General features: G+C 32.7%; 1 protein-coding gene and 1 pseudogene across 1 annotated transcript; one reads left to right on the top strand and one right to left on the bottom strand.

Annotated features, from left to right (window-relative positions):
• The first annotated feature begins 14,606 nt into the window (after positions 1-14,606).
• On the top strand, positions 14,607-16,902 carry LOC120180437 (trihelix transcription factor GT-2-like). The gene is made up of 2 exons (XM_039185758.1): positions 14,607-14,973; positions 15,454-16,902. The coding sequence occupies exons 1-2, from the start codon at positions 14,741-14,743 to the stop codon at positions 16,751-16,753; spliced, it is 1,533 nt and encodes a 510-aa protein (XP_039041689.1). The 5' UTR covers positions 14,607-14,740; the 3' UTR covers positions 16,754-16,902.
• Positions 16,903-20,231: 3,329 nt separating this feature from the next.
• Positions 20,232-22,708, bottom strand: LOC120180436 (annotated as a pseudogene).
• Between the last annotated feature and the right edge of the window lie 4,772 nt (positions 22,709-27,480).

The following is a 27,480-nucleotide window of genomic DNA, read 5'->3' as shown; positions in this document are numbered from 1 at the left end:
TGTCTATCACGAGAAACTCCACTTCATATATCGCTGGACCAATAGTCAGAGGAATATCAATCTTACCTAGAACTTCTCTTTTCGTTCTATCAAAAGATCGAACTACACTTTGACAATTTCTCATCAGGGTATTGTCAACTGATAGTTTTTTCAGGGTTACCAAGGGCATCACATTTAACGCCAAACCGTTATCTATCAGTACTCTGGATAAAACATGCCATTTGCACCTAACTGTGACGTGCAGAGCCTTATGATTGCTAATCATTCCAGAAGGGATCTTGTCCTCAGAAAAAGATAAAAAATTATCGGCTTGTATGTTGGCAACTAGTCGGTCTAGCTTTTCTGTGGGTATCTCTTTCGGGACAAAGGTTTGGTTCAAAACTTTTAACAAGGCGTTGCGATGAGCCTCTGAACTCAGAAGAAGTGATAGGACAGAAATACGGGCAGGCAGCTTATGCAGTTGTTCAACAATACTGTATTCACTATGCTTCAAAATTTTTAAAAATTCCACCACTTCATTCTCCGTTACCGGCTCATTGACGACGGGCTCATCTTCTTTTATCTGCACGTCAATACTTTTTCCTTTCTCGACAGTAATCTTCTTCTCAGGCTCCTTGTGATAACATCTACCACTCCTGGTCATGCGTCCCACTTCGTCTACTTCTTCTTGTTGCTTTGCCACCTCTCCTATTTGACAAGTATATCTCCAGGGCACCTGTTTATTATCTTTGTATGAGAACGGAGATAGAGGTGTAATAATCACCTTTGGAGATACCTTCTCAGCCACTCGATTCTTGGGAGTAATGACGAGGGGACAACTAGCACTGTAGACCCCTTTGGATGACCCCTCAGAAGCGTAAACTTCTGCTTCTTCTTCCTCAGCCACGTCTTTGAAGAACTCGATTTTTTTACTATCCATCATCTCTTGCATTAGCCCTAAGAAATCAGAACACTGTTGTATACTATGTCCTGTGCAGTTATGGTAGTGGCACATCTCTTCATTTGTGAACTGTTCACATAGTAGATTGGTCTTTAAGAGTCATACTTTGACCATTTGGCACCATACCCAAGACATGGGCAATATCACCTCCCTAACATTCTTTATAGTCATCATTCTTTTCTCTTCAACGACTGCATTAATCCCGGCTCCTGCATGGTTTGGCAATGGATTTTGGACTACGTTTGGTTGTTCACTGTCATCAAAATTGATGACGTTTCTTCTTCTCAGAGCTTGGACGACCTTTTTGAAATCGGAATAATTCTCAATGGAATGTCCGGAAACCCCCGCATGGTATTCATATTTAGCACTAGCATCATACCATTTGGGATAAGGGGGTTGTATAGGGTCCACATGATAAGGTGAGACTACATGTCGATCGTATAACTCGTGGAATAACTCCTTATAGGGCATAGGAATTGGATCAAATTGAGGCCTCTCTCACCTCGGATCCCCTGCCCCTTGTCTATTGTCAATTTGGGGTGGTGCTGTCGTTCCCTGAGGTTGGGACACCGTGATGTTATGAGAATCATATTGTCTTACGTTGCTGACTTCATTTTCCTTCTTCCTCATTGGAGGTTTCTTGCTAGACTCTCCTCCCTCAAGCTTCTCGCTTTTAATTTCCATTTCAATCATTTCTCCCGCCGTAACTATGTCAGCAAAACTTCGAGAAGGATTGCCAATGAAGTGCGAGAAAAAAGGAGTCTTCAAGGTATTAATGAAAAGAAGGTTTGTTTCCTCCTCTACCAATGGTGGGTGGACTTGCACTGCTACCTCCCTCCATCTTTTAGCATATTGTCTAAAGCTTTCATTATGCTTTTTTTTCCATTGCTTGCAACACCATTCTGTTGGGCCTGGCATACTTTACATGTTTATACTGGTCAAGAAATAAATTGGCTAAATCTTTCCATGACTTAAATCAGCCCTTCTTAGTTGATTATACCATCGCAATGTTGAGCCTGTCAAGCTTTCTTAGAAACAGTGGATCAATAGCTGGTCGTCCCCTATGTAACCAGTCATTTTCCTGTAGAAAATTGTGATATGGGCAGAAGGGCATTGGGTACCATCGTATTTCTCGAAGTCAGGAGTTTTGAACTCGGGAGGTAGGACCAGATCAGGAACTAAACTCAATTCCTTAGCGTCGAGACCATACAAGCTGGTGTCTTCTTTCATAGCTTGTACTTCGTTTGCTAGCTGCTTATATTTCTCCTGCAACAACTTGTTTTCGTTCTTCTTTGATTTTTCATCAAGTTTCGGGACTTGGTGATGTGGGCTTTTTTCGGGATGCGAACAAGATCCAGGTTGCGGATTAACAACAATGCTGACGGGATCTATGTGTACTTTAATAGGGACAGATGTTCCTTGGATATTCGTAGACTGTGCCAGGGTAAACCCCGGAGGGTAAAGTGGTTCTTCACTTGTTTGCTCGTGGGCCTTTCCGTGCTCTGGATTTCTCCCTCCCAGCATACTTACCAATTTAGACAACATATCCTCTTGAGCCTTAAGCATATCTTCTTGCATTTTCCTTAGATAATCTTGCAACTGCAGTTGAGTTCTTTCAATCTGAGCAATCTTATCATCCATGACTCTCTTCCTTGTATTGTATGGATGCTTAGAAGGTCCCAGTATTCTGTAATGTATCCCTCATTGTCAATTTTAATATTTCGAGGATGAATGTAAATTATGCGAGAATAAAATGATGAAATGTAAATAAAATATAGAACACAATACTTAAAATAAAATGCAAATGCATGCAGAAAGGCATTGATTCATAAGACGTGATTAGTCTTAGAACAACTTTCATTTAGGACAAAAGCATCATCGTTACAAGAAAAATCCATTACAAAAAATGCCTAGCTCTAATGTTCAACTCCACTATCTCATTAACAAGCCAATCGACCCTCTTTCTCATATCTGATGCTGGATTTGTGTAGCTCTGGATGACTTTTGCTTGGAGGTTCATCTCTCCCAACTGCCTCGCAACACCGCTTAACTGATTCATGGTTTCTCGGATCACATGATTCACGTTTGTCTTCCAGTCTCTAAAGTGATCGTTTAAGTTTTGCCATTACAACCTGGTGCCTTGGATGGTGCGCTCGAGACCAGCGATTTATGTCTGGCAGTTTCGTAAGGCAGCCTCTAAATCATGAATCTTCTTTTGCCGAGTAGCGCTCTCCTCGAGGCCAACACTTTGATCCGTTGGGCAACGCTGACTGCTTTCTGCAAATAAGGAAATTTCAAGCTGCATAACGTAAGCATTGTACTCTTCATTCTTTGCCTTGGCTCGAGCTAACTCTTCCTCATGCCTTGATTTCATTTCATGCATCTCTTGATTGAGTACCTCTATTCGCTCGTTCTTTGCTCCGCACCTTTGTATCCAGAGGAATACTTTATCTTGTTTGCCTTGGAGCACACTCTCCCGATGTTGTCTTTCTAATTTTAACTCCTCTTGGCTTTGCCTCTTCTCAGTTTCGAGCTCATCAATTCTTTGCTTTCTAATCTCAAGTTCATGTTGCATGCTACTTGCCTTCATCCTGAGTTCTTCAATATTAGCTCGCAACTCTTCTTCTCGCTTCTTGCTCAAGGTGTACCTTTGTCTTAACTCTTTAGCCTCTGTCATTCCACTCTTCAGTACCCTAACCCATGACCTTTTTCTCGGACTCAAGTTCTTGATTTCTTTTCTTCTTCTCTGTCTCTATTTCTCTGACTCGACTCTCTCTTTTAGCTCGGACGTCTCTAACTCGATGATCTCTCTCAGTCCTGAGTTCTACCATCCACTGCTCCGAAGTTCTTCCGATGCCAGCAATTCCCCGAGCTCGACTCATCTTTTGGTAATCGCTCTGTAAACTAGTCAGATTGGCCTCGACTTCGTCTTTTCTCTTGCGCATAAGCTCAAATCGTGTATTATAGAACCCCTTATCGATGTCCATCATGAAATTCTTTTGTCTAAGGGCCTCACACTCTACTTCCTTTCTGGTGATTTCCGCTTCGAATTCGCACTTTAGTATCTCCAACCTAGATGGTACGCATCTAAACTGTGCTTCCAAAGGAATTGCTTGATCACGATCTGCTAAAAGAATGATATCATTTTTTCGTCATGCTCTCCATGCCATATAATCTGGTGTCAGCATGACCTCAGCTACCACCAAATCAGTTCTAAAGGTTGACTTCCACGTATCTGACATTGCACGAGTAATTTTCTTGTAGTGATCTCCACATTACACAAATTTAGATGTCTTCAGATCGGATGTAGCTAGGGCGAATTGGCGTGCCCCAAATTACCTTAGTACCATCAGCGGTGCATAGCCTACTCCACCTCATAACCCTAATAGGGTTACCCAATCGAAATCCCCGTATTTGTACATCACATCCAAAAAAGCTAACCATGGGACACGCCACACTATATCATGCTTCTGTAGATTTCTGAAGAGTGAAACCCAATCCTTCTTGGTGAGATGCTCTGGCCACTATTTAGTGAGGAAATCTTTTAAGGGTGAATAGGTCGTAGAAAACCGTCGACTATACTCTAGGTCAATCTTCCAGAAGTGACTGCGTATCCAAACAGTAAGTAACTGGACACACCCAGTGAAGCGGCTACTCTCAGCTCTTCTGCAACTGCTAAGTGCTCTGAATGTCTCGGCCAAAACTGCAGGAACATGATTCACTTTCCTTTCCAAACGCTCGAATAAATCGACCACTGCGGCTTCCACATGATAAAGAACTTTCGGAAAAATCATCAAACCATAAATTCCCAAGGCGAACATCTCCATGCGCTTCTCGATATCTCTATACTTGACGATAAGCTCTTTGAGACATGACCAAGGGAAGCAATCGGACTCTCCATTCTTTTGGATTCGATCAGCAACCCACTTCTCTCCCATTCCAGTAATCCTTACGAATTTGCTCTTGAAGAATTGTGTCCTTGAGGCCTTTGAGTAGATTCGGTCCAAGTGTACCATCTCGAAATGAAACAAGGAGGTGATTTTTCTAACGTGGGAGTCATGTCTTCCTTGTTGAAAGTGAAGCAGCTATATGATGGATTCCAAAATTGGATGAGAGCTTTGATTAGGGGTTCGTTTACTTTCACGTACAACAGAAGGGCGATGTCACTATACTTTTGCTCTAAAGAGTACTTCACATCAGAATTCTAACTTTCCCAAATTTCGCGTAACTCCTGCAAATCGTTTTGCTTTAGACTGACCACCTCGTGAACCAACACCTTTCTTCATGAATGATGATGCAATGCAGCAATAATAAATGAAACACAAAACATAAACAAAAATAAGATTGTGTTAGTATATACAATGAATAGTCGAAGAATAAATAAACAACATGGAGATAGAAAATATATACATCCTAAACCTTATTCACGTGATATCTACCCAACATGGTATCTACCCAGTCATGCTTTAGTAGATCATACCCAACATGATATCTACCCACATGCTTTGTTATTCATAAAAAATCCTAACTGCATGATATATAATTCCCATGCTTGCTCGAAAAATAAACCTAACCACATGATCTCTAGTTCGCTTACTTTTTGCATAAATAAATATATTCGAGGAAAAGGTTAGAATGAGTTTCCCCCCATGACCATGGACAGAGATTCAGCATAAAACGGGCAGAGTTTTGGTATCACTAAAAAGGGTCCTCGAATTGTCCTTTACTGGTGCCCCCTTAGGCTTGTCAGACCCTCGATTCTCACCCATTATAGGCTTAAAACGAATCAAGTTCAATTTGAGAGGATACATTTCCCTATATCCATGCGAGGAAACTCAATGTTTTCTCATAGACATAAGACATGTACCCCAGAGGTTACTAGCTAAAGCCCATGCGGAGAAAAATATTTTTTCTCACGTAAGCGTAGCTTTCACACCTACCTAACGGGACAGAGCACAGTTAGAAGGCTCTAAATATTAAAGGTTTACAATAACAGTGGGGAAACTCGTAATCCTATGCCTCGATCCAAGAAAAACAATAGACTAAAACGAAGGTCAGAAAACTGTAACATGTAGAACACACATTAGTACAACTATTTATTCATTAACCAAATTACAAATTAAGATGTAAATAAAACAATTCAAACAAACAAGGGATGGGATCAAAAACCAAATTAAAGCGAACTTATAAATTTCGTTTGCAAAGACAATTAATTAATCTACGATCGGCCTGACTCTCTAAAAAAGTCCCCAGCTGAGTCGCCAAGCTTTCGAAACGATTTTTAACGCGTGGAGAGCGAGATTTTTGAAAACCGCATCATTTTTAATTATTCTCTTTTCGATTGAATTTTAATTAAAAACATTGCGTTTTTAGAAAACCTCTCGTTTCGAAAATTTGGAAATTCCTTTATGATAAAAACATGTGGTTCGAGGAGTCGCCACCAATATTTGATTAGGGTGTGATTGGAGCCAAAAAAATGTTGTCATTTTAAATAAAAATTAATTTTAATTAAAACAACAAATCAAGGTATGCGTTATCAAAATCTGAGTTCGGGAGTCGGTTACGCGTGGGGAAGGATTAGCACCCCCACATCGCCCTAAATCGGTATCTAATCGGTTAATTAATGTATTTGCAACGAATTTCACAAGTTCGAGTTTAATTTGATTTACGATCCCTTAAAACAACAATGCAAAATTTATAATATTCAAAAACAATGAAATAAATTAAATTAGGATTACCAAGCCATTAGAAAGATAAAGAATATTCGATTATTTAAAGATATCGAGACCAGATCTTTAGTTCCAGTTCTAACGACATTTTCTTGAAAAGTTTAAATAGTCGAATATTTCCTTTTTTTTTCGTTCCCAAATTTTAAAGTGAAGAATCAAAATTTCTTTAGGTTTTACTGCTGGGATACACTTGTAATTTAAAATCATCAAGAACAATTTTCCTGTAAGTTAAGAAAAGCTATTATGACAGTTTTAAATTAAAATGGTATTACCTTTAATCCGATTATGTAATGGTGTCGGGTCATGCACACAAGGTTAACATGCAAAAACTAATTAGATAATATCGCATATTTGAATAATCGATCAAAATTTATTTTTATTTGAAATATAGCTGAATTTACGAATAAATATTGATCATAATCAACATTTAAATATACACATGAAAATAACTTACTACAAATAAATACTAAAAAGATAACTTGAGACTCGAGTAAATCATTTAATTTGTAAAAGAATAAACATATGTATCAACATCACTTGGAGATATCGTTGTCGATTTTACATTTAGAAATCATAAAAAATAATATAAATTTATAATATCAATAGTTCTATTTGAGTACGATACAGTCGCTACGAAATTGACACTCTTATGTAAATATTGTATCAGTATGAAAATAAAATTCAAAATAAAAGAAAATACTTACTAAATATATGATATTGTTATCTTACAATTAAATATCGTTACCATATGATATGTATTAATATAATCATTTTTTAAGATAACTTAAAAATTTTAAACTTGATAAAATGATTTCTAAACTTACATTAGGATCTTATCATAGATATCACATACAAGTAGGTATCATCTTCTTTCAACTTCATATCATCCGTTGCCACTTAAACATTAAAGGTAAAATGCATTTTAGTAATTTATCAAGTTTATATATTAATACCTCTTATCACAATTTACTAAATCTTTTCATATTGCATAAATGCCATCCTTTATTACGTTACATATTTCTATACATCATGATTTATCTAATTACTTTTCCAACATTATAAATACTCTACTCTAGCACATATATCACATACACTTAAAAAATGCATCAAAACATGTATTCATAACTTCTCATACACCTTTCCATGCATTTCTCAGTGATTATATCAAGCTATAACACACTATCATGATTTATAACTTTCACACCAATAATATGATACTATCATGCATAAACATATCATAAAATTCACAATCATGCCTTTAACATAACATAAGTACACATGTCAAAATGGTAACCATGACCTTAAATCGGTAATAGATCTAAAAATTCACAATCTTTCGCAAACGCGATGATTCAAACCCCTAATATTGCTTAAGGAATTAGTGGCTCATCCCACTAGACCAAATGGTTGTTGGTAGCTGTTGTTTCTTTGATCTGAAATTGATGATTAATAATACATTTCAGATGTATTAATCGACACTTTATGTTATTATTATTAATTATAATTAGCTTATCAGTAATAAATACCATAAAACCAAATTATTGGAATCCCTGTGTTTAAGGAAACGTCCATCTAACTTCCTGGATTTGTTTGGCACGCCAACGTAAAGTTTTTCTTGATCTGAAAACCAAAAAATGTAAAATACATAATCTATAAACCTATCTGTAAAATATTGTTTCTCCTTTATCTAAATATTTTATACTTGGATAAAATTAAAAATGAAAATATATAATTTACTATACCTCGTAAGTAATTAAACTTGCTAAAGTAAAAATTAATTAATAAATTACTTTTTGTTATTTATCCAACATATGAATGGACTAAACCGAGAATTCGTTATCAAATCAGTTGGTTGCGAGTTGATTATTACAACATTGCATTTAATTTTCTTTGCGTGTATGTATTGAACATGAACAATCCAGCATATAATATTGATTAATGGGGTCCCTCTTTCTTGCATTATATATACAAGAATGTGCTGCACGCCTATTTCATTCTGTTAATTTCTTCCGTCAATAATTGAGTTGAAAACTTGAATTATGGCATTATCATCCCAACTATCCTATGTTCAACTTAACAAATTATTTAATTTACTCCTTTAATAAAAATTGATCCAATTATACATAAATTAATTAGGAGCAAGCGGGACACTTGAAAATTTAAATTTATTATATATTTTAAATATTTTTTATTAATAATCCCTTCATAAAATTTTAAACCAATATTTTATTTCTAAAATTTTAAGAATTCATCCCGTCTTATTTCATATGCGCCTTCAACATCATTGAACCTATTCCAGAATTGTGGGAACCGTTTCAAGCCATAGAAAAAAAATATTAGTTCAAAAAGGATATCATTCACACATAAATGATGAAAGTCAAAATTCTATGCCTCAAAAGTATATACATGCAACATTTATTGCTTAAGAAATTAGATTGGAAGATGAATCCGTACGATCTAATGCCATTTATGTAATTGGTTTGACGAATTATGAAATTTTAAGTTTAATGTATAAGAGAAATATTCTTCTTCTTAAAAGTATTGGATTTGAGCATTTGTGTCTGTAGGGCATATGTATATCGTTAATAAGTTGAAATATTTTTAGACAAATATTATTTTATAATCACCTCATGTTATTTAAAAAAATTACCATATACATTGTTTTTATTGTTATTTACTATTGTAATTTCGAATTAAAGGCTAATTTACTGTTTTTTAAGTAATGGTGATTTATTTTTATATTTTATCTTGAATTTTGTTATTTGAACGAAAGTATTTTCTTTGAGATCTTTATGTGTTAATTTAAAAGATCAAAAAATAAATAGTCAAGATTATAATTTTTTAAAAATGTTAGAAACTTATTTATCCATAATATTACATTTTTTATTTTACTTCAAATTGTATAACGTTTTATCAACAATTTTGAAGTTATATAAAAAAAATTAAACAGTGAAAGTTTAGTATAGGTTAAAAAATTTATATTTAAAAAATTAATATCAGTTAAGTTTTTGTGTACCAAAATATTTTATTCATCCAAAATTTCTAATAATTTATCAAAACTATTAAAATCATATCAAAATTATTTTTTTTATCAAAATATCTTAACAATCCAAAATCTTTAATAAAATATTATTTACACTCAAACTTTTAGTATGTAACATTTACTATAGTTTTTTGTTGCACTAAAAGATATATTCAAATACAAATTTTATAAATTACTATTGTTTTTAAAAACGCTAAAAGATTTTTGTAACCTTTTAAAAATATAAAACGTTTTTAATCTAATGGGATGAGATACTAAAATTTTCAAATTTAATGATGTATTTAAATATGATAGTAAATCAAATATTTATAATTTTCAAATATCCGAATTTAATTAATTATATGAATATTTTTGTTATATCCGATTTAAGCAGCAATATGTCGATATTTATAAGCTAAATACGTAATTATATTATCATCATTTACTCTCCTTTTCTTTTCTATTTTCCCTTTGGATTTTGTTCTTATTTTTCTTCACTTTGCCCTTCATATTTTCTTTTTCTTTATAGAGTTAAGAATCACTTCCTTACCGCTTTGGTTGCCAAATTTCACGTAAACTAAACAAAAAGGTGTAGAAAAGTTATTAAAAAAAAAAATTATTCCAACGTACGGGAAAACACAATTTTAACATTCAAACATACCAATTTTATAAATGATTCATAAATATAATACTTAAAAATTTATTTACAAAAGTGACACTATTTTTACCACATAAGATAAATGCACATTCTATCATGAACACATCTTATATATTATACAATTGTTGAATGAGCATCCGAGTGGTCATGTGCTATGATAGTTAAGGTTCATATTGTAACACCTCAAACCCGTATTCGACCCGGATACAAGTCTGAGGTGTCACATTAACTTTTCAATGCATATACTTGTACAAGATAATGAACATTTAAACTATTTTAAATAAAACTGCTTAATTTATACATTTTAAACCAAAAGGTTTACAAACCGATCAAAGCATATACAATTCAATCTTTAATTACATGCAACTACATTCCTTATAAAAAATACATACAATTCAAATTCTTTTCTGATCTGATCTTTGTAAAGGAGAAGCGAACTTGTCTTGCCTAGCTTTGCCTTCTTGCTTCTCGAAACCTACGTGTGAAACACTCACACGCTAAGTTGTTGACTTAGTGAGACATATAAAAAAGTATAATATAAACTTTAAAACTTCACAATACACAAGCATTTCATACCATAATAACCTACAGAACCATAAAACATTTCATATAACGAAATATACACACACATATACCATCATGTCATCATTCATCATTATCATTAATCCCTTTTATTATATAACTGATACTTAATCTTTGTACAACATCATATAACATAGAATCATAACACATTTTACAAAACAATACATATAACCTCACATACATTTTATTTGTTATCTCTTTTAATAGCCCGGTATGTGAGTGCATTGAGGTTGTACACAAATATTGTCACCACAACTCATAATTTACACCGAAATGTCACATAATTATCCCAAATGACCACATAAGTTTATCTCGAATGACCACATAGGTTTGTCCCGAAGGACCACATAAATGTCCCAAATAACCACATATATGTTCCAAAATGACCAAATATATGTCCCGAATGACCGCATATATGTTCCAAAGGATGCATATATGTCCCGATTACCACATATATGTTCCAAAGGATGCATATATGTCCTGAATTACCACATAAAACCATCGACTCTTGGCATGTCAACTATACCCCTAACTCTCATACCACATAACATGGGTATTATCATTTATATTTGTTACATATTCACATAGTAACACAAATCATCACATAACTTATATCATTTCACAAGTAATCACATGGGTCATGTCTCATGTATATCACATGTGAATATAATTACTTATATCATATCATATAGCTTATGTCACATTCTTAGACCAGTTACTGTAATCAATTATTTTTTATAAATAATAAAATTTATTTTAATTTTTTAAGACTCGAAAGATTTAATCTAATTATTTTAAAGTTTGTAATCTTTTTATTGGAGAAAGTTTTTAGGGGTGGTGAAGGTGGAGAGCAATTGGGGAAAACACATGGGCACATGTTGGGCGGGAAAACTTATTTTATCTTCCACAATTTTCTAACTTCTCCGACCTAAATTTAAATTATAAAATTCTTAAAAGCCTTTATATATAGGATTATTTGTTGGTTGACTTGTCATAAAAGATAAAAGATACGTTTTATAAAATATTTTTTTAAAAGATATTTTTAATGAGATACATTATTATTTTAATGATAAAAGTAAATATTTTATGAATTTTTTGAAGTGTATTGTATTTATACATAATTTATAAAATCAATGTATTTAAATAATGAAGTTTGACATGAATTTTAGTGATCTTAATAGTAAATGAATTGTTGTTAATTTTGAGGTTTCGAGTTTGAGTACCAGGAATGCCAAGGATATGAGCGCTCAAAGTTTAACAGTTGAAATTTATCTTTAAACAAATATTATTTTATATTTCCTAGATAAATAAAGAAATGAAGTTTGGAAACACTAACGCAAGGCAAAATTTGCGTGGAAGCTACCGTGCTGAGAATCATGCTGGAAGTGGAGCAAGATTCGAAGATAATAGTTTAGATAGAGCACGAACTAAGTGACATTCGTAGTAAAAGAATTATTGTTATTCTTTAAGGATTCGGGTTCGAGCACCATAGATATCAGAAATATGAGCGTTCAATATCGAATGTTCGAGAGTTATCTTTAAACATATATTATATTGCACTTACTCAAATTAATAAAAAAAATAGTAAAATTTAACTTCCTCTTTTACACTAAACAAAAGGGGGGTTAAGGCTGTATGAACTGTCGGCAGGTACTACATATATTTTAGGATGTTATATTTCCTTTTTAAGTAGCGGATTTGAATTTTCATGATTTAGGATATAAGGTTCGATTTTTAAATTTATTGATTTGGATTAAATTATTTGATATGAAATGATTTCGTTATTTGCAAGTGATAAATATAAAGCTTACTCACGGGTTACTTCCGTCAAATTGAATTTAAAACTCCAAATATGTTATTTCTTTAATCGCATAAGCTAGTTGACAATGCCAGAAATAAATGCTCGTCACACAAAAATATTAATTAAAAATATTTATATTAAAAGAATACAAAAACGATGTACGTATTAAAAAAAGCTAATACATTTTTGTAACACAAACTATTATATTGTAAAATATATATAAATCTTCGAAAAACACTTTTTTTTAAATATAATAAAAAATGGATAAAGTACATAAATGGTCACCCAATTATGAGATACTACTTTGTTGAGTCAATTGACTATTAAATGTTACAAAATGGTCACCCAACTATTCATTATGTTCCAAACTCGTCATTTTCTATTAAAAAATTGACAGTACTCCGAGTTTGACGTTAATATGCTGACTGAGATATGATAAAATCTGATCTCATAATCTTAAATGACTATCATACCTCAGTCAGTATATTAATGTCTAGCTCGGATGACAATTAACTTTTTAACGAAAAATAACAAGTTTGAAACATAATGAATAATTGAGTGGCCATTTTATAACTTTTAATAGTCAAAAGATTCAACAAAGCAATTTCTTATAGTTAAGAGATCATTTTGTAACTTTTAATAGTTGGAGAATTCAACAAAAAGTATCTTATAGGCTGGGGACCATATGTGTACTTTACCCATAAAAAATTACAAATACATGACATTAACAACGGGATACATATAGGGAGTTATTAGTAATTTAAGTCTTAGGTGCAGCAACGGCCACTTAATTCCACAACGTCCCAAAAACAAAAGCTGACCTACATGCCTTTTTCCCAACTTATTTCCCCCATTGTCGCTATCTGCAGCTGTAGTCATTGTTGCTAATAAATTTCCCATTACTATTTCTAATATTTAAATTTAAATAAAAATACATTTTCCTCTATTTTTATTTTTATTTCATCTATCTTACATATTTTTTTTATATTTTTTACTATAAAACCCTGAGTACATTTATTTTAGTTTACGAATATTATTTTTATTTAAATTTTATTTATTTTTTAAATTAATTATAAAATTCAAATCAAATAGATTTATTTTAGTTTTTATTTAGATTTAATTATAATTATTTATATTATAAAGATACTAACCGGTTCTAAGTTAACTATTTCTCCCTAACCATAAATGGACAAATGGTATACAGATATTCATATCCTTTTTCACTTGTATAAGTATGAAGTATCATGTCTTTTAAAAATTAAAGGTGATCTAAAATTATATAATATGTTTATAATATTTTAAAATATATTTTAAAGATAAAATATTGACAAGGGTATAAATAAATTGAAGAATTGGCGAGAAGAGGTAATTTACAAAGAGCTATAATTGAAGGATCAAACTGAATAAAATATAAAGTTATATGACTATATTAAGAAATGAAATTTATTGTTAAAAATGAAATTGAAATTACATATATATTGTACATTGATTGAAGATTATATTGTTCAAATTTGATAAAAAAAATGATCTTCAGTTAAAAATGAATTGAAGAAATAAAACAAATTAAAAATTAAACCATAAAATAATTTGACTAAAACATATTGTTTTATTTTTTTAACATTTACAAATTTAAACTTAATCAAACTTAAAATTAAAATAATTAATTAATTTAAATAACTTAAAACTAAAAAAATATTAAATCAAATTTTAATCATATTAGCAAAAGCTAAAAAAAACCCCAAAGATCTAATGTAAATTAAAATTAGAAAAAAGAAAAGAAAAGAAAAAGGTTGTTGTTCTCAAATTGCTTTTAATTTTTATTTTATTTATTAAGGGATTGAGATTGACAGACAGATCAACACCCAAAAAAATAAAATAAATAAATTCACCATACATCTATCTTACATAAAACCCTTTGATAATATTCACCTTGCGCTTCTTATACCATTTCCTTTATATTTTTTTTCTTTCCTTTTTTGGTGCTTAATTGCTAAGGGAGAGTCCTGTGATGGGGGACTCGAGTATGGTTGAAGGCTCCGCCAAAGCGGCGACGGTGGCCGGAATCCATAACGGAAGTGAAGGTGAAGAAGATAAAGGTAGGGTTGATGAAGGTGACCGGAGTTGCGGAGGAAATCGATGGCCGAGGCAAGAGACTTTAGCTTTGTTGAAGATACGTTCGGACATGGATTCCGTTTTCCGGGACTCTACTCTCAAAGGTCCATTGTGGGAAGAGATTTCCAGGTGAGCTATAATTCATTCTTCATCTATTGTTATTCGCTTCATTGGATGGAGAAGTTAAGCAATCTGTTTGCATGCAGATCTCTTGATTTTGATTTCCAAGCTGAATTTAGGTTTCTCTTTTGATATATATCAACAGTTCATAGCTTCATCTGATATGAAAAGTATTGATAGTTTTTTTGGGAATCCGAGAAAGCATAATTCAGTTTCATGGAATTCAGTGCTTTACAAACTGGGAATTGAATTCAACATTTAAAACTTAACAGAAAAAACCCAGATGGTGATAATTATGGTTTGTTTTAGCTTTTGTCCATCTAATAAATGTCAACACATACTTCCAACATGGGTTATGAGTTTCCCATGTGAGCTTAGCTGCTTAGGTTTTTACTTTCTTGTGGGGTTATTTTTCTCTTTTATTAATGTCGCATATTCTATTCTATTGCCGAATTTGTGAAAAGAGTAAACAGAAGCTGCTGTTAACAGGAAACTAGCCGAGCTTGGATATCATCGAAGTGCCAAGAAATGCAAAGAGAAATTCGAGAATGTTTATAAGTACCACAAGAGGACCAAAGATAGCCGAACAAGCAAGGCGGATGGCAAGACCAAGACTTACCGTTTCTTCGATCAATTAGAAGCCTTTCAAAATAGTCATTCACTCCAATCATTATCACCTTCGAAGCCGATGCTGAATGCACCTCAAACCAACAACGCCACTGTACCATCGATGGCGGTTCCTACGAACCCTTGTTCTTTTAATCTGTCGTCGAATCTTTTCTCGACTTCCACCTCCTCTTCGACCACGTCCAACGACGATTCGTATCAGGGAAGCGGCGGGAAGAAGAGGAAATGGAAGGAGTTTTTCAAGAGGCTGACTAAGGAGGTGATCGAGAAACAAGAGGAGTTGCAAAACAAGTTCTTGCAGGCCGTTGAGAAGTGCGAGCAGCAAAGGATGACTCGAGAAGAAGCTTGGAGGATTCAGGAAATGACATTGATCAATAAAGAACATGAGATTTTAGTCCAGGAAAGATCCAAGGCGGCTGCAAAAGATGCTGCGGTGCTTTCATTCTTGCAAAAGATATCAGCTCAGCAGGCACCGAGTACGGTGCAAGTGCAATCTCCACTGCAACAAGAGAATCCTTCGTTATTGCTTCCAGCTCCTATGCAGCAGCCGAAACCACAACCGCCAATCCAAGCCTTAAATTTCGATAATGGAGGAAACAACAATAATAATAATGTGGTTCCAGTTTCACTTTCACCAAGTCCTTCACGATGGCCAAAAACTGAAATCGAGGCTCTTATAAAGCTTAGAACCAATCTCGACATTAAGTATCCAGAAAACGGACCAAAGGGTCCTCTCTGGGAGGAGATCTCATCCGCCATGAGAAATCTGGGATATAATCGGAGCGCAAAGAGATGCAAAGAAAAATGGGAAAACATCAACAAATACTACAAGAAAGTAAAAGAAAACAACAAGACGAGGCCCGAAGATTCCAAGACATGCCCATACTTCCACCAGCTGGATGCACTTTACAAAGAGAAGTTAACTAAGCCAGACAGCAGGACGATGGCACCACTAATGGTACGGCCGGAACAGCAATGGCCGCCGCAGCAAGAATTTAGCCGCCAGGCGGTGGCGGCGGCGCTGATGGAAGAAGAAGCTGACAAGGAAAACCCGGATCAGATTCAAGATAACGAAGACGATGGTGATACCGAGGATGAATACGAAGGGAATGATTTCAAGTTGGTAGCGAAAACTGCTCGAATCGGCAGTGGCGGCGAGTGAGAGACAACAAAGGAAACTTCTAATCAAAGATGACATTAACTGGAGGCATCATCACTGACAGAGGTTGTTTTTACTATAGTACTATGTTTACTGTAGTAATAAATATATAAAAACATACGTATAATCATAAAAACATGATTTTTATTTTTATTTTTATCTTGTCTTTTGACTGGGAAGTGAAAAACCCAGTTGGTCTGAACTGCGAAGAGGGGGTAAAAGTGAGTTCAGATTCAGCAGGAACTGGCGGGGATGACTTGGATTGACAGCGCATGCACATGGGATGTAATTTTATATATAGTGGGGTTAAATCGTTTTCCTCTTTTTTATAATTTATTATTTGTTAGCTAAATAAATACATTAATAGTGTGGAAAAGGTATACGGTGGGGTAATGGAGCTTATACTGTATAAAAAGTAAAAGCATTGTATGGTTTCTTTCTGTTATAATTGCTGCAAATGTGCAAATGGAAGACGTGGCTTTTTGTGATTTGTTTTTGGCTGAAAACAGCATCTTTGGAAATTTATATAGTTGGAGTATTTTATATGATTAGTAAAATACTTAAGGAACCCCTCCAATTTGTAGAACACTATATTTTGTTAAGTATTTTTCAAATTGTAGGGGTTCCTTAAGGGAATAACATTTGCCAAAATATGTATTGTTTTCTACTAATACTAAAACTATATCCACAAACTTAATCAATTGTCTCCGAGCTAATTTATAAATCCCCATCCTTTATTTCTTTAACTTCCCGCTCTAAATAATTATCGGGACATTTTGTTGGCAATCCCATGTTCAAATCCGGGTGATTGTATTATAAAAGGATAGATTGAAGGTGACAATCTAAAAAAGTTATTTATCAGTTATTTTTAAAAAATTATATCTTTTATTAATAATTTATTATTATTCCTAAAATTTTATAACTCATCTATTTTTAAAATTTTAAAAATTCACCTATGTATGCCCACAAATTTTGAGCGGTCATGCTCTACTTTGAATTGGGACATCACAGGTATTCAGCTCTTACTTTTTTTTTATTGTTATTATCTTCTCAAAATAAATAAAAGCTCCTGCCGTCAGCGAGAAATCTCATTTTCTTGCTTATAATAAAATGAAGGGTAAATTATATGTTTAGTACTTCAAATATTATTTTTTATTTTGTTTTAGTTATTTAACTATTTTTTTAAAATATATATAATATTATATTTTCATTTTATTTTAATTATTCAACTATTATTTTTATTTAACGGCGATGCTAATATTTTATAATAAATAATATCACGTCATTATTGAATTTTTTTTAAAAAAATAACACATTATAAGTTTGTTAATTTTTTAACAACGACTGGTCAAAATAAAATAAAACATAACATTAAATATATTATTTTAAATAATAATAGTCGAGTGATCAAAATAAAATAAAACAATAGTAAAAATACTAAACTTGTAGTTACCTTAAAGTGAATCGAATTCTAAAAATTTGGGGCCCAAAACTGAAAACATTATCTATACACGTCACGCTAAGTAATGAGAATCAATCACATATTTGAAGGTAGAAGCAACCCATTGAAAGAGACCTATCACGTTATCTATACTTCCTAATCATTCAATTATATATTATGAGAATACACAAATTAAATAACTTCAGTAATTAAAAGATTTGTTATTATCTTTAGAATTTCCGTGTTCGAGTATAACATATAAGAAGATACGAGTATTCATTATTAAAATATTAAATCTTTGAACATATTCTACCTTGTATTAACTCAAATTTATCAATAAAATATATTATAAAAAATAATTTATTATATAATTATTTTTCAACATATAATAATAAAGTCATCAACATTGAAAGTCATAAACAATAGTAAAATATAACCCTAAATAATGAAGGAACACTAAAGTCGTTTGCGTAGACAATGTTATTTGTCCACCAAATTAACCCATAAACTAGAACATCTCTCATCAATCAAAATCATGAAAATTCAAGGGATATTAATGCGAGTTATTCGTGTTTCATTTTAGTGTCAAATATAAAATACATTAAATATAGGCGTAATTTTAATTTAGCCTTTACGTTTATTAAAATAATTATTTTGGTCTTCATTGTTCTTTTTGAAACATTTTGACCTATAACGTTTTATTTTAGGATAAAAAGGGCATTCTATAAATGAAAATCATTAGTTAACACATGATTAATGCTCCAAAATATGAGCATTTTACCCTAAAATAAAACATTGAAGGTCAAAATACTCTAGAAAAAAAAAAGAGCCAAAGTGACTATCCTATCAAATTTTAGGGACATGTTTCCTAAAAATTGAAATATTAGATGTCAAAATACTCTAAAAAAGGAATAGGATCAAAGTAATTATTTTAATAAATATTGGTGGTTGATTTTAACATTATACCTCAAATGTATTGTGTTCAGACTCATTACATCTATGTTGTTGTAAATTAAATAAATTATTTTTAATTAAAATAATTCAATAAATTATTTTTATTAAGCTAAAGATTATTAAAAAGTAGTATTTATTCCAAGTATTCTCAATCATTTTACAATAAACGTTCAATCACCTTTGTAGTCGTTGGTGCTCAAACCTATGACCTCTAGGAACAACAACGATTCCTTTAACCACTATAAATTATTTTTTAATTAAATAAAAATTATAATAAATAAATTCTATTAAATTACGCATGATTGAAACACATCAATAATATTTTTAATTCTTAAAGTTAAAATGATAAGTAATTACACTTTCTTTAAATTATCTTACTGTGTTGAAAGACACCATGACATCAAATATAACATTATTTTTTTCATGAAATAGATTTTCTATTATGAATGATTTGTTAAAATAATATTTTTTATTAAAAGAGATTTTTTTTATTAAAATAAAAGATAAATGGATGATTTGCTTTTAATGCATAAAAAACTAATACTGTTTTATATTACGAATATACTAATCAACTTTAATTTTTATAAAAATAATAATGAATACCCAATCAAATAAAGTTAGTTTATTAGGTTTTTGGATTAACAAACTTGGAAGATTCCTCTTCAAGTTGAAAGAGGTACCATGACACTACATGTGATATTCCCTGCAAAAAGTCTGTGATTGTGCTCATTGTCTAACTTTGTTTTTTTTTTTGAATTATGTTAGATGATTATAAAGTTGTATGTGTTTTGATATTTTCTTAATTTATTGATGATATATGTGTATTCGACAAACGTAAATATTTGAATTTGAGATTTCACTCTCATTTACCGTTTAAACTATTTAATGTGTTTTTGTCTAAGCTTTACTTAATCAGAACTAATTCATTATTTTTTCTGTTGCAAAGGTGAACATATGATTTTACGTTAAGAAGATTAATTTTACTATAAATAAACTTGTAAATTTTTTAGAAGGATAAAATTAACTTAGTGTGAAAACTTGGAAACCTTATAAGAAATATGGTAGAAACAATTCTAAGATTTACGTACAAAACAAAAACAAAGCACAGGTCCATTTATTTTCCCTGTTTATTTATTATGTGGAATGAGATTTTGAACCTCTCTTCCGCTGATCTACATCTGCTCTCAACTTATTTATTTAACCCCCAAAAATAAATAATATAATGAAAATGAACATGTAAAATTCCGCTGATTATATCTATATGCTACAACCCCACCAATGTGTGTACTCACCTTCAAACATTCAATTCATGCGCCGTTTCCTGATGACATTTCGAGGGTGCTAATTGCATTTGCTTTTGAAAATGACATCACTCACACGAGCCCATGGAAACCGGTCCGCCGGCTACGTTTTCATACTCACCCACTTCGTCTTCGTCTTCTTCCTCCTCGTCGTTCTGATCGCTTTCCATTGTGTGATCACGTTGTTGTTGTAGATAAGGCTGGGAAGGAGGTGGCCATTGCTGCTCGGGGCGTACCATCAAAGGGACTGAGTTATCGGATTTTGATTGATTGGAGGAGCTGTCGTGTTTGTTCTTTTCTCTGTATAAAGCATCAAGTTGGTGAAAGTAGGGACATGTCTTGGAATCCTCTGGCCTTTTCTTCTGGTTATCTTTTACCTTCTTGAAGTACTTGTTTATGTTCTCCCATTTCTCTTTGCATCGTTTGGCGCTGCGATTGTAACCCAGCCTTTTCATCGCACCTGATATCTCCTCCCATAATGGTCCTTTTGGACCACTGTCGTGGTATTTATTGTCCAGCCTACTCCTTAGCTCAATCAATGCTTGAACCTCCACTTTAGGCCATCTCGATGAGCTTGGCCTTTGATCCCCGTTATCCGTCTTTGGCACCCGTTGCAGTGGTAGTGGTGGAGGCTGTGGATCAGGAACTGCTGCTGGTGCCGCCGCTGATACAGGTGGTTGCGCTTGCTGAGGCGGCGGCGGCGGATTATTTTGTGTCTGCCCCGTAACTTGTTGGTCGGATAATTTTTGCAACAACTCCATTAGAGCTGCATCTTTTGCTGCTGCTATTGATCTTTCTTGGGCTAATAATTCGCGTTCTCTATTGATTCTCGCCATCACTTGCGTTCGCCTAGCATCTTCACGGACCATTCTTTCCTGCTCGTGTTTCTCTAATGCTTCCAAGAATTTCTTCTGCATCTCCTCCTGCTGTTGAACCACCTGCTTCATTAGCCTCTCGAAAAAGTCCTTCCACCTCCGTTTCCTCTTCGTCCGACCTTCCGATACTAAATCCGACGAGGTGGATGAGGAGGTCGAATCCGACATCAAATCTGCGGAGACGTTAGGAAAAGAAGGGATCGTAGGGTTTACACTAGTCGGTACAATGTTTTGAGGCAAACTGGGGTGTAGTGTCGTTGCTGATGAAACAGTGACATTATTGGGGTGAGACGGAGGACTACTAGGTACTGCCATTGTCGCCTGAGGCCGAGCTTGAAGCTTTAGTGCGGCGGCACTGTTGCTGGGGACTGAACGGCAAAATGGGTTTCGAGGGCTAGAAGTTGATCAGAAAAACGATAAGTCTTGACATCTGATTTACTTGTCCGGCCATCTTTGGTTCTCTTGTGATACTTGAAAACGTTCTCGAATTTCTCCTTGCATTTTTTGGCATTTCGATGATACCCAAGCTCTGCTAGTTTCCTGATATCGACATTAGAGAAAAATTATATAACCCAGTAAAACAAACACAAACACCGATTCGCACATAAAATAAACCATGAACTGAAATTTAAACCTAATTCATAAATTAAAATTTTAATAGAAGATGCTTAAATTTATTAGCAAAATCCAGCTTAAGATTCCTTGTGGAAATATTGGGAAAAGCAAAATGCCAGAATCGATAACAAGTCTCATACCCCAAAGTGTCCAAATATCTTACTTATGTGGGCATTGAAGATGCTTAAATTCTCTCAACTTGAACTTACAAAGATAAACAGAAAGAATATAATTCGAAAATACAGATCGCCCACTCATTATACTCAAATGAACGTCAAATTTCCATTGAATTATCACAAAAAAAAGGAAAAATAATAATCACCTGGAAACCTCTTCCCATAATGGACCCTTGACGCTGGCGTCACGAAAGGTAACATCCATGTCCGACCTTATCTTCAAGAGTGCCAAAGTTTCTTGCCTCGGCCACCGGTTGCCGCTGAGAAAACGCTCACCTTCGTCAACCCTAACTCTCTCATCATCACCCGAATTGCTATTATTGCCGTTGGAGCCAAACATGTTGGCCGCTACCACGGCACCACCACCTTCACTGCTTCCATCACAAGCTCCACCGCTACTAACCATGGCAGCAGCGGCGGCGACGTTTCCATCAGTGCTTTCGCCGCCGCTCCCAAGAACACTAGCAGATGTGTCTCCACCACCCAGCATATATGATCTTGTAGATACGACAACTTTCTTCCTCTCTTTCACTTCTTTGCCCCCCCCCCCGGTTGGCAAGAGCTTGCGATTTACTTGCTACTTTCAATGACGAAATGGAAAAAAAATAAAAAATTTAAATAAACCAATATAAACATAAATAAATATTTAACTTTGTGTGTCTCTATTCCTATGATCTTATCTCTATGAACAGAGGAAATAAGACGTTGAATTACTTATTATATTCAAAGAGAAGATAGTTTGTATATTGTTAATTTAATAGTAATTTATTCTTGTTTGTGGGATCTTATTGTCAATTTCAATATATTTTTATATTTTTTAAAAGACAGTCTGTTAAAGGGGAAAAAGTAAACAGTGGTATGGGTTTGATTGAGATATGAAACATTTTATAAATTTTCAACATATATTATTATTTTTAAATATATACATCTTATTTTAAATTATTATTATTTATTCCGTTTCCCTTTAATAATTGAGTGGTTGCACTGAAAGACATGATATAATAATAGAGAAAATAAAAAAAAGAATAAATAAATTCCAAAGTTTTATCTTACAGCTGCGCAAACCGTTGAGTGTGATTATTACTTTTTTTGTGTGTTTGTGTTCCTATATTTAGCTAAAAGCCGACCCGTTTTCTTCAACTTATTTTACTTGCTTTTTCATTTTTATTTTTTCGAAATATATTTATTTTGTTATATTTAAAATTCTGTTTCCTTAGAGTGAAAAGATCCATCAAGAAATTGAAGTTAAAATGGGGGATTTTCCATGCTTTCAAAGAGCTTTAGCAAACATTTTCCGTAATTGACTAAAATACCCCTAACATGGATCCCGATAAATCGCCTACGGAACTTTTAATCATTGAAGCACGTAGTTTTCAAAAATATTATTGTACTTGGGAAAATAATCTGTTTAGTACTCATAATTATCTTTAATATGCATATAACTTTGCTGTAGCTGTTTAATATATTATAGATACTAAACTATATTTATTTTTAAATGGATTAACTGATCGGTACGCCCCAAACTATATATTTTTTTAAATACCTAAACTGTTTTCTAGTTGAATCATGTACCTATATTATAGTTTGTTAATTACTTTGGATATATTATTATTTGAATAAAAAAATCCTTCAATCAATCAAATATTAGCACATTATATATTTTTTTAAAATTATTATTTTATGAAAATTCCACATTCAATGACGATTCTTTTAATCTTTGACGTAATATTTAATCGTGAACTCAAATTATGTTACTCAATAATAGTAATTTATATATAAATAAACTTAGTATATTTTAAAAAAAAATGAGACATTAGCATGTTGTAATGGGATCCATTGTTGAAATAAAAACATGTTGTAGGTCATGTTATTAGGGGCCAAGCCATTTATGAAGAGAATCGGTGGCCATTTTCTGTTAGGTTGAAACCTACCGTAATTTTTTTTTTAAATTTCATATTTTCATGGCTATAAATCGATTTTAAGCTCTATCAATTGATCCGTGATTTGCAAGGTTTTTAAAAATAATAATTATAATAGAATTAATTTGTTGTGAATTTCTGGGACCATTTAACTTGGTTGAATCGATTGGAGTGTTTCACTAATTCTGTCTTAGGAGAGGTGACTGTACCATACAATTAGTGTGGGATGTGACTCCCATGCCTACCCATCCAAATCTATAAGTTTTAAAGATTTTCTTAATTAACTTCTTTAACTCAAACAATTTAATATCAATTGCATAATACATAAAATATTAAATTAAAATTTCAAAATTAGATTATAATTCTTACATCCAATTCAAACATTAAGCCATAGTAATTATCGAAATGGTACAAAATAAACTACAAATGAAAGATAAATTTATTTTACAAAATCAGTTTGACATCTTATACCATGATTATAAACAGACATAAAGAATCAAATTTATTATTATATTTATAAAACTAAAATCTAAATCATCCGAATATCATATCAATCCCTTACCACGTAAATTATCTGAAAAGAAAAAGATAAACTAGAAAGTTTATGTGATCTGAAAGATGCAATAAACAAAATAAATAAATAAACTATGGACACACATAAGACGATTTATCAAAACAGACTAACAAAATTAACATTCACAAACATATAGGCACATTAACAAATTACGTAACATCAGACAAATGGTAAGTAGAATAAAACTCACAACACGTGGTTACGTCAAAATTAATATTTTCAGTCAATTGGTTATTCATTTAAAATATTTGAAAATTATATAAATCAATTTCTTTATTGGATACACAAAGATAGAGGAGATAATAGTAATGCTACTTAGGAGTTGATAATGTAGTCTTCTTTGAGCTGCAATTTAGTGTCATCTAGTGGTTCTTCAAAAATTCGGAGACCAGACAAGAATGATCATGCAAGTTCAGCTAAACTGTCCATTACTTTATTACCTGGCGAGGTGCATAAACAAATTTTAAGTTCCATGGCATGTAGATTAGTGCAATAATTCGTGGAACCATAGGCGAGACATTATCCATCATTGTACGTTTCGTCAATAGGTTCAAAGCATCCTTGCTATCAGTTTCTACGACAATTGATCGAAGTTCCATATCCCATGTTATTTCCAATCCTACGAAGACTCCCTACAATTCAGCATCTAATACGAACAAACACCAATTGCTTTCGTGAAGCTTTTAATCCATCGACCATCGAGGAATTTGGCTCGTTGCCTGCAATGTTATCGCATGAAGTGCTTCAGTTTGCGAGAGTTTCCTATGTTGTAAAATATTTTCTATCTCTATAAATTTCGGATAAAAAATATTAGGTCGGATCTAGAGACTCCAAATTAGTGACCCAAATAGCAGATCACAATCATCATTATTCTTTGCAAAATAATCTGTCTGGGTGATGTTAATTTGAATCCAATCAACTATCGGCAATATTGAAAATTCATCCAAAGCTTCGGTTTTGATTACAACCATCCATACTGTTTGTGTTTGTGCCATCATACAAGAGCGAAAGATATGGGAGATGGTTTCCTCATGCATTTTATAAAAGAATACAATGTGCACCATAATCTTTAATATATATATAAAAAAACAGAATTTTCCTGATGCATTTTTCCATTTCATGATTAACCTTTTATAATATTGATGTAATATATATAGATATATGAGTCTAGGGATAAATTTAAAGGGTGTGTAGAGACAATTACACTCTTTAAAATTTTAAATTCTTATGTATTGTAAGTATTTTCTTTATATTTTTTTATTGATAATCTATTTCCACCCCTTAAAATTCTTATAATTTCACATCTCCTAAATTTTATAAGTTCATACTCTTAACATAAAATCTTGTATACATACTATATATATAAACATTGTTTTAGTATATATATTTTTTGTTGAGCCTTATATAGAGTTAAAAATAGAGCATATAAGTGGAGACATTTAATGAGGGTTGCTAGCTGACTTATATAGAGAGATGCCATATTAAAATCGATATAAAAATATATAATTTAAAGTCTATTATATCACATTAGTAAAAGTAATCAATTAAATATATATTTTTATTATTTTATTTATCTAGATTAACTTAACTTATAAAATAAAATTCTACAATAAATAGTAAACTTTTCAAACAATTATGACATCTTACACTTATCCCATTGGTTCTGTTGTCTTCTAACTAAAAATTCAAATTAAAAAATGATACTCTTTGTTCTCAATATTAATCATTTTTATTTATATCTATAAGCATAAAATAAAGTTTCATTTAGGGTGATTTTCCTTTCTAAAGAAATAAAAAGTAAAATAAAATGAAAGCAATCAGCAATCAGCAATCACAAAACCATGTGCCCAGCGACTTAAATTAATTGCTTATGTATTATAAGCAATTACAGCTGCCATTTACATTCGCTTTTGAGAATAATTATACCATCAAAGTATGCGCTTCTGTATATAGTAACATTTTATAAAATAAATAAATATTTTCGACAAATTCTAATAGTAAAAACAAAGAGAATGTAGGTGACCCCATAAGAGCCGAATGAAAGCACTAAATGGAGGCCCCATATTGAGCCAGAAACAAAGGGCATTGGCTTGAAAAAACAAAAATGCTAAGAGGGAACGCATTCATATGGATAAGAAAGTTACAATGAGGAATAAAGGCTCAGTTGACACGTTTCAATTCAATTTTTTTAAATATAAAATTTGAATAATAAATCAATATTCATAATTTTAATAATTTAATAATTTTTATTTAATTTGGCTCTATCAATCATATGCATAATCATGTATGGCTGAATATTAAAAAGGGTAAAATATACAAATAGTCCCCAAACTTTTAGGGTGCTTATATTTTGGTCACCTAACTTTTAAAACTTCCAATGCAATTACCAAAACTGTAGTTCGTTTTCTGTAAGGTCACTGTCATTACCTCCCGTTAGTTTTACCTAGCGTGACACTTAACTCCCGTTAACCCCCTTCTTCTTAAACAACGACGGACAAAGGAAGGACGAGGAGGATGATGCACCACTTACTGGGTTTTGGTCAAAATGGTGTGAGGACAACAACGGTGGTGGTGGTGTGGTGAACGAACGACCCAATCGACCAAAAAAACATAAAAGAGGTATTGGAGTTTTTCGACGAGATTCAAGGCCCTCTCCACGACGAATGTAGGTGAGTCCAATCAAGTGGCTAGCGGGTTTTGGTCGGAATGGAGCGACGCTCCTACTGGTACCAATGATTGACAACGAAGATCGAGAATGGGTGTTTGAACGATTTTTTGCGATTTGGGACGAACGATGGACGATGAGTATGAATCAAGGGTCGGGGTGTGGTCAGGAGGCGACGCCGGTGACGATGGTAATGGTAGTGTGAGCCAC

The sequence above is a fragment of the Hibiscus syriacus genome, unplaced genomic scaffold (assembly GCF_006381635.1).
Source record: "Hibiscus syriacus cultivar Baekdansim isolate YM2019G1 unplaced genomic scaffold, ASM638163v2 tig00112496_pilon, whole genome shotgun sequence".
Taxonomy (NCBI): Eukaryota; Viridiplantae; Streptophyta; class Magnoliopsida; order Malvales; family Malvaceae; genus Hibiscus; species Hibiscus syriacus.
Note: the sequence above shows the minus strand (reverse complement) of the source record. Positions and strands in the feature narration are given on the sequence as shown.

Bases quoted from the DNA above. Each gene is read 5' to 3' on its own strand.
- LOC120180437 (XM_039185758.1), top strand. From the start codon at position 14,741: ATGGGGGACTCGAGTATGGTTGAAGGCTCCGCCAAAGCGGCGACGGTG. The intron at 14,974-15,453 runs GTGAGCTATAAT...TGCTGTTAACAG, and splicing joins TTGTGGGAAGAGATTTCCAG to GAAACTAGCCGAGCTTGGAT.